The sequence below is a fragment of the Andrena cerasifolii genome, chromosome 4 (genome assembly GCF_050908995.1).
Source record: "Andrena cerasifolii isolate SP2316 chromosome 4, iyAndCera1_principal, whole genome shotgun sequence".
Taxonomy (NCBI): Eukaryota; Metazoa; Arthropoda; class Insecta; order Hymenoptera; family Andrenidae; genus Andrena; species Andrena cerasifolii.
The window spans coordinates 616,014-625,192 of record NC_135121.1 but is presented as its reverse complement, the minus strand read 5'-3'; the positions used below and the strand labels follow the sequence as shown (position 1 = coordinate 625,192).

Sequence of the window (9,179 nt, the reverse complement as noted above, 5' to 3'; positions counted from 1 at the left end):
GAATTCCCTACCAAGGATCCAGAGGATCCAAACGGCCACGCAACAACATATATAATATAACATAAACTATGACTGTACTTATTTCCTAGTCCTTGTTTTGGTTACTTTATTGCCCAATTGTCCAATCAATCAGTTACATCTTAATGTTTAATATTTGATTTTTTATATTTTTGTAATTATTTATAGCCGAATAAATATCTGAAGAATCTAAGCATAAATTTTTTTTTGTTGGACATTATAAAAAGAGACAACTGGTGTATGAAGAGTTACAGTTCAAACTACTATATTAGCATTATATAAGTGTGGCCAATGAAAGCAAGAATAAAGTTATTTTAAGTATCCTTTTTACGATCGATCTTTGAAGATCGATCTTTTTTTCCACGATTGATCGATCTTATCACCTATCCTTCATAAAAGATCGATTCTTAAAATCGATCCGATCTTTGTCCAGGATCGCCATCACTACTATCTAATCGGATATCCCCTACACCACTTCCGGGCTACGCACACCGATTAATGTGGTGTTGCGAGTTGCGATCCTAGCCCTAGCGGCGTTTAGCGCAAGTTCTTAAAGAACGAAGTTCGAACTTTAAAGAGTTAAGCATGAAGTTTATTACATATGAAATTTGTCTTCGCCTCCTTCCTTATTGCTCGAAAACAATGTAAAAAATGAAAAGAGGAACGAACGTACGAAGAAGTCTGTTTCTTCGCCTCGCAATTCTTCTCCGACGTTGTAAATGCACGGACGTGTTGTAATAAAGCTCAACTTTTGATCAATCTTTAAATATCTTTGTTCGCTTCTTAATAGTTCTGGTTAATATTCAATAATTTAATTTAGTTCAGTTCAATAATCTTTATTTCGTTCAAAGTTATTCGTTACAAATTGTCTTGTTCAATCAACTTCGCACGATTCGCTAGCAGAATCCTTTCGGGTTCCACGGACACCGGACCACATTGAAATTCCCTGAAACAGTCAGAATTCCCAGCCGGCCCCGCAACAGTGGAATACCCTAGGCGTCACTGTGATGTCACCACAGGCTTTCATAGGTTAGAGGGCGCTAGTGTCGCGGTATAGTTGCATTTGTGTCTGTACACACACGAGCGGCTGAGACTTAACTGTCTTATAAGTGAAAACAAGTGTAACGTGCGTGAAACACTAGTATTTACTTGTGTTTACTGTTTAATAACTTAAAATGAATGTGCAGAAGAATGGAACAACTGCAAAGAGGGTGACAGGTAAGAAAGTTTTATGTACGGTTTGAGTTACATTTGAGACACCTGTTTATTTGAATATTCATGATGTTTTTGAATGTTTAGGTTATAAACTCTATTATTAAAAACTTTAAATTTACTGTAAAAAATATTAAAACTGATTTCCTAAACTTAAAACTTGTATTTTTGGAGTGCACTCGTTAAATGCTATTAAAAGACACAAAAATGAACTTTGTTAGCTGCAGGGAAAGGACGGAGAGGACCAACAGTACATTAGCGATGCGTAGCGCCAAGTTGTACTTCGAACAGCAATATAAAGAGACACAGCTTCCCTAAGAATGTGATAAGGAGTGAACAATGGTAGCAGGCAATTAATAATCCGAACCTGGATGGTCTTACATCTGATGAATTACGGAACTACAGAGTTTGTCAACTACACTTTCCTGTAAGTGCCTACAAAATTACACGTATTCGCCAAATATTACAAGATGATGTTCTACCGCAATTAATGTTGAATTCTAGGTCATCTACTGGATCCCCCAATGTATTGACCATAGGTAGAGGAACACCATGTATATGGAGGTCGCGTACAAAGGAATATATATGTACATACATGAACAATGTAATATAAGTAATTAATATAATTACTTAACCCTTCATGGTCACATCTTCTTATAATCACAAGTTGGTTCACTGTACCCCAACATCACTTTTTGAATTACCGTTTTCGTATTTTTGTATCTTGTAACTTTTCACTGATAATTGTACGTTCGTAATACTTATACAATCATGGTCTAATAGTCTTTTTCTAGAAATGTAAATTTTGATATGATAAAATTTGTAGTTAAAAATGAGCGATTTTCCACGGTTGTGGGAAAAAAGCAATTTTCTAATTTTTTTAAAATTTTTTTTCTTGCGATAAATCCCCTTTGGAAGTCGTAAAGACACGACATTTTAACTGGAAAATTATTCTTGGGGTACAATACACCCCGTGTGACCACGAAGGGTTAACACTCTAGCGTTTAAGCAAACTGTTAAACTGAATACAAAGAACATTTTTCAAAGAAAAATCTGAGCCACTCACTAATCCTTACCTCTACTTGTATTTTAATTAAAATGTAGGGTAAGAGATACAATTGTTGGCATTATCCAAATTTTCTTAATGTGTCAACAAATGTATTTCTTATTCTACATATTGCAGTACGCTGATTCGGAGTGTATTTAATTTTTCCGGCATGAGCCGCCATATTGAATTTTAGTTCAAACAGAATCTTTCATAGCTTCGAGGGCGCGCAAAATGCTGATGAAAATACTGATCCAAAAGTTTTGCTGGAGTTTCCACCCCCTGGGATACATCTGTTGCTGTCTGTTATAAATTGCAAGGGCATAAAACGAATTCGTGTATGCTTAAAAGTTGAAAAACTTTTTATACATATATACTTGCATAAAGAATTCTAGTATTTCACTTGAAGATTAGCAATTAGGTATTTGCACATAAACCAAAAAAAAAAAATAATTGAATTTCCAATACGGAATGCATTATTAACCTATAAGACTAAAGTTTGAATTCTTTTTTCTAATATCAACATGTCGGCTGAAATAAAAGTGGCTTTAAAAGAAGCTCGCAAGTCGTTTAAACAAAATGAATATTCAGACGTAATTAAAAAATGTAAAGAAATATTGAAAAAAGATAAAGATAATTATAGTGCACTTGTTTTATTAGCTGCTTCGATGAAACAAATTGAAGAATATAACTCACAAGTACCTTTAATTCTCCAAAAAGCTATAAAAATTCAACCAGATAATCCATTAGCTTGGCAAGGTTTGGCAGCTTATTATGAAAAGCATTGCAATAGTAATGATTGTTGTAGCGAATTGATGTCAGCTTATAACAAACTATTGCAGATGGATAGGTATAAAGATACTGTATGCATTATAAATTATTTTCTTGTGTAAATTTAAAGATTAATAATTCAACAACTTACTTTCAGTGATTTTTCTGATTTTTCATATATTTTGGATAAAGTATCAGAACTGTCTTCAAAATTTAAAGATAACACACTGTTAGTTCCAATTATTGAAAATCTAAGTGAATTAAGAGAAAAAATATTACACAATGAAAAAGTTAAATTAATCAATAAATTACTTGAGCAGATATTAATAGATAATTTTAATAATTTAACTGAACATCGCAATTTATTAAAAAGTGTTCTTACATCATTGATTAATGATGTTGACATAAGTAGCAGGCAAGAGTACTATAGAAAGTATTTAAAACTATTATATGATGAAGGTGAATTAATGACTTTAAGAGAGGAAGCTATAAACATGCACCAGCAGTTTCCGCAGGATGCTTTACCATTGGGTAAGTATGAAGAACAATATTTTAATAATACATGATTTATTGTATGTTTCATAATAGATGGTACAACTCGAAGAGTAATGATTAAGGCCACAGGGACATGAGTGACGTACTCCGTACGCCATAACGTCGAAAACGTTTGTTATTTTGCGTTTTGATGGTCGTTTGTTTATGCAGTGGTCATTTACCCTATGTCTGAATATCTGTCAATATTGTCTACCATTAGAAATAGGAAATTATTCTATCAAATGATAAACAAAAAACCTACTGCTGTCTTTTAAAATTATGAAAAAGTGGACTAGTGTACTGAGTATGCCACCCATGTTCTGGCGTAACTATTCATGGCCTGTTTCACAGATGGTTAAATCATTTGTATCATGAATCGGAATATTTTACACACGATGATTAATATACATATATCACTGATCAATCATTGTAGAATAATGTGCAAAGAATTCTCTCTATTTTACTATATGTATGTGGAATAATCTTCAAGCATCTAATACTAAATATATTAAGGTGCAAACGAATGTGCATTTCTTGGTTGATCAACAGATAATTATCATTTCTTTTCCTTATTATTTACTTTATTTTTTGGATCTCTGAAGTGTTTGTTTTGTATAATTCAATTGTTAAAATAGCATCAAGTAGTGAAGATGTATTTTATTATACAGATGTACGTGTAGATGTAGTAAGATCTAGAAAACTTATATGAGTTATGCTGCTAATAAGTAGTACAGAGGATAATAGTGATTGTGGCCCTATTCGACAAGGTTTTGTATAGGAGCAGATAATTTGGTAAACTTGCCGATGAACTGGGCCTTCGTCGATTTCGATGAGCTTCACATATGTTGTCAAAGTCGTCATTCTGAACAACTTTTTCCTTTGACAATATTGGCAGTCGGCCTTACTTTCTGAGATATTCAGGAAAAACTGTTGCTACTACTACATTTAGCATTGCTTATATAGGTTTTTCCATATACGGGGCGGTGACCGACAGACAATGTATATACCGGGTAAACTACAAGGTTCGAGTGTATATACAGGGTGTCCCACTAAGGAGTGGACAGCGCGATATCTCTTAAAGTATTGTCGATAAAAATAAAAAAAAAATAGGGAATTGCATGGTTCGAGGAGGCCCATTTATTAGCGCGAACGAATTTTGTTTTCGATTATTATTTTAAAAGATACGATGGTCAAGTTCGGTTTTTCAAATGGAACTATTTTTTTTGAAGACCTGAGTTGATAGTGCGTTCCAAGACAAATTCAATAAGCTTTAATGTATACACTTTATTTCCACTGGTTTTTAAGATATTGCGCTTGCAAATTTACTGATTTTCACTGTAAGAAACCCCTCTGGAATGGCAAAAACCGGGGGCGGTCTTACTGGCGCTACGGGTGGCACTGCCTGTTGAAATGGATACTTACCTGCCAAAGGTCTACGCCAGAAATGGCAGGCCCAAAGGCTGGACAATTCTTTTCCGTCAGAAATGCTACTTAGGTAGGTACATCTGCGGAATCGAGAAGCGCATCGTTACTTTTATTTCGCACTTGCTTCTACGCTCGGATGGCCGGTTCTTTTGGGAGGAATGCAAATCCGATTGGTTCTGATACAATCTGCTCCCTATGGTTGAAATTTAGTCTAGCAACTTTCACTCCTCCTAACCTAACCAATCCAACTTGCATTCCTCCCAAAAGAACCGGCCATCCGAGCGTAGAAGCAAGTGCGAAATAAAAGTAACGATGCGCTTCTCGATACCGCAGATGTACCTACCTAAGTAGCATTTCTGACGGAAAAGAATTGTCCAGCCTTTGGGCCTGCCATTTCTGGCGTAGACCTTTGGCAGGTAAGTATCCATTTCAACAGGCAGTGCCACCCGTAGCGCCAGTAAGACCGCCCCCGGTTTTTGCCATTCCAGAGGGGTTTCTTGCAGTGAAAATCAGTAAATTTGCAAGCGCAATATCTTAAAAACCAGTGGAAATAAAGTGTATACATTAAAGCTTATTGAATTTGTCTTGGAACGCACTATCAACTCAGGTCTTCAAAAAAAATAGTTCCATTTGAAAAACCGAACTTGACCATCGTATCTTTTAAAATAATAATCGAAAACAAAATTCATTCGCGCTAATAAATGGGCCCCCTCGAACCATGCAATTCCCTATTTTTTTTTTATTTTTATCGACAATACTTTAAGAGATATCGCGCTGTCCACTCCTTAGTGGGACACCCTGTATATGTCGAAAAGCTACCTCCCCATCGATTTCAATGACCTTGACATATGTTGTCAAGGTCATCATTCTGAACATTTCCCTTTAAACTTTTTGGCGGTCGGCTTTAGTTTACGCGATATTCGCGAAAAACTTTAGTTTAGGAGTTAGACCACCTTGGACGGAGCAAAATTGCAGTCATTTTCGGCATTTTTGTAGGAAGATAATGAAATAAAGAGAAAATTTAATATGAAGCCTGTTATTGTACAACTCTTGCCGGAAGAAATCGTATTTTCTTCCTACAAAATGGCGACGGTAGAGCCGTGATACGCAAGATCTTGAGGAGCGACGTTTTCCACGGTGTTCAATCTCACGGCTATACTGTTTGACCTAGAACAAAAAACCAAAAAGTTTTATTTTCAACATGACTAAATCTAGTGAAGTACGTAGCGGTTTTTGTGATATCTTGAATATATTCTTTGCAATTGACACTTTTATAAAAAAAATGCACTTTTTCTTCCCATGGTCACCATTTTGAGACAAATTAATGTTTCTGGATTTTCCTACGTACTTCTCTAGTTTTAGGCATGCAGAAAATAAAACTTTTTGGTTTTTTGTTCTAGGTCAAACGGTATAGCCGTGAGATTGAACACCGTGCGATTTTTTCCGGCGAGAGTTGTACAATAACAGGCTTCATATTAAATGTTCGTTTTATTTCATTATCTTCCTAAAAAAATGCCGAAAATGACTGCAATTTTGCTCCGTTCAAGGTGGTCTAACCCCTAAACTAAAGTTTTTTGTGAATATCGCGTAAACTAAAGCTGACCGCCAAAAAGTTTAAAGGGAAATGTTCAGAATGGTCACCTTGACAACAATAGCGATATTGACCTAATCGCGCGATGCTTGTAACTGTAGTCCCATTTCGAACATCCCGAAACTCACATCGGTTCGCTGACATGCTTTACGCGCCCGCGAGTGGACGCGCGCCCCTTGCCCTGCTCTAGCCCCAACCAATACTAATACCGTCGACTGTGAAACCGTCGGTAGTTCTAGTGTTAAGTAAACTTTCTTCCGAATATCTTGTAAACCGAAGCCGACCGCCAAAAAGTTTAAAGGGAAATATTGTTCAGAATGATGATCTTGACAACATATGTCAAGACCCTGACATCGGTGAGCAGGTAGCTTTTCGACAAGTTTACCGAAACAGTAGATGAGCGATGGTCCCGTGCTGACATTCTGCTTCCAGTTTACCTGTAAACAGTAACGCAGCAACATTTTCTTGCTGCGACACCACGCGTGCACCCGTTAGATACGCATACTGCAGGTTGCCGCGCAGTGTTTAAGCCCCGTTACGCACTTGCGACAAGTTGCCGGCAACTTGGTCGACAAGAGACCAGAAAGCTTTGTTGTTCGTCGCGACCTAACTGGGCTAATAAACAGAAGACAATCGCCGATAGCATGTTGCTGCACACACTGTCGCGAGCGTGCACGTATACGTAGAGTACGATTGTATAATATCGAAAGTTTTCCTGCGAATATTTCGGAAACTAAGGCCGACCGTCAATTTTGTCAAAGGAAAAAGTTGCTCAGAGGGTCGAGTTTTGCAACATATGTGAAGCTTATCAAAGTGTTTATACCACTCTATTTTTTAATGAGTTTGGTATGAAAGCCAATGTTACAAAGTTTTCATGGTCTAATTGTCAAAAATATGGACATTTTAAAATTGACCTTGTAAAAATTGCCGAAAGTTGACGCTGCGTCGCCCAGCACCGGCTCGACTGGTCGGACCGTGCGGTACTCGCAGCGGCCAAGCGGCTGTATCTGATATTCTTATGCAGGATTCTCGAAATTGGCAAGTATTTGAAGAAAAAAAACTGAAGGAGAAAAACTCTTACTGCTTTTTATATCCAACATGATACGGTATCTCAATTTTTGGTGTTCGCAATATTTTCCTTGAAACGAGGGTGACTTTTAGTTTTTTAAATGGAATGCTATATATTTGATTATCCAATATGAAAGCGACTGTCAAGACAAATTCAACCATATGGTACACTATGATCTTCAAGACCACACGAGGTTAGGAATGAAAGAAAGAAACCCTATCTACTAGGTAGATAGTTCAATATATTTACTTCATGCCTAAACTTGTGTGGCCTTCAAGGTCATAGTATACCATATGGTTGAATTTGTCTTGACACTCGCTTTCATATTGGGCAATCAGATATATAACAATCCATTTAAAAAACTAAAAGTCACCCTCGTTTCACGGAAAATATTGCGAACACCAAAAATTGAGATACCGTATCATGTTGGATATAAAAAGCAGTAAGAGTTTTTCTCCTTCAGTTTTTTTTCTTCAAATACTTGCCAATTTCGAGAATCCTGCATAAGAATATCAGATACAGCCGCTTGGCCGCTGCGAGTACCGCACGGTCCGACCAGTCGAGCCGGTGCTGGGCGACGCAGCGTCAACTTTCGGCAATTTTTACAAGGTCAATTTTAAAATGTCCATATTTTTTAAAATTTGTCCATCAAGGGGAAGGATAGAACTATATTCTACTTTTTCAGATTTTTAAAATCGCGCCCGATATTAAAAATCTGCATTTGTTTAAAATAATTGCACAAAAATGGTTAAAAAAAATTTTTTTAAACTGAAATAATTTTTTCTTAAAACTTCAATGTCTTCTCTATAAGCACCGTAAAGCTCATCTCCATCCGTTTACTACTTCCATAGGTATAATGTATTAAAAAAAGTTAGCACTTAACTTCAAACAGCTGTAAAATTGACATTTTTCAAAATTTTGAAAAATCCTTTGAGATACGTTTAAATATCACTAAATACTACAACATATACGAATTTCAGCAATCTACGAAATCTTACTCCAAAATCTGTCCGAGTTCGCATGGAATGTCCCAGGTATCGATAATTTTGGTGAAAATATCGATAATTTTTATTGCACCTTCTTTCGATCAAGCCAATAATTGTAATTAGTTTTTATTTTCTTATATCCAATGATGCCCCACGGTGTTTCTTATCAAAATATAAATTCTAGTTTCCTTTATAAATATAATTTGGAAAGTAAACTACTTGTTTTCATTTGAATACTTTGAATCTTAATTTAAATAAAATAATTTCTTAATGGTACAATATAAAAACTTTTATCTTAGAAATTTGTTTTAATCCAAAATAATATTTTCTTGAACATATGTAGCTTATTTCTTAATTGGTAAATTGATACGATCTTCGTATCGATATTATCAATATCAATACTTGTTGAACAATAATATATCTCATGTATCGATATTGAAAGAATAAATATATATCGATAAGCATTATCTATAGTTGGGACCAATATCGCACATCACTAACGCTGGTTGGCCGTGGCCTCATTTGGCG

The 9,179-nt window shown here is 35.8% G+C and overlaps 1 protein-coding gene and 1 long non-coding RNA gene across 4 annotated transcripts in view; both read left to right on the top strand.

Annotated features, from left to right (window-relative positions):
- The first annotated feature begins 1,084 nt into the window (after positions 1-1,084).
- LOC143368082 (uncharacterized) lies at positions 1,085-2,275 on the top strand. The gene is made up of 3 exons (XR_013085135.1): positions 1,085-1,236; positions 1,452-1,657; positions 1,735-2,275. It is a non-coding gene; the product is annotated as an uncharacterized LOC143368082 (long non-coding RNA).
- Positions 2,276-2,537: 262 nt separating this feature from the next.
- Positions 2,538-9,179, top strand: part of LOC143368023 (superkiller complex protein 3) — a 234,958-nt gene continuing 228,316 nt past the window's right edge. For all 3 annotated transcript variants that reach the window (XM_076810349.1, XM_076810348.1, XM_076810346.1), the window contains exons 1-2: positions 2,538-3,125; positions 3,204-3,577. In XM_076810349.1, coding sequence (XP_076666464.1) covers positions 2,800-3,125; positions 3,204-3,577 — 700 coding nt within the window. In that variant the 5' untranslated portion in view covers positions 2,538-2,799. The remainder of the gene's footprint in view (positions 3,126-3,203; positions 3,578-9,179) is intronic.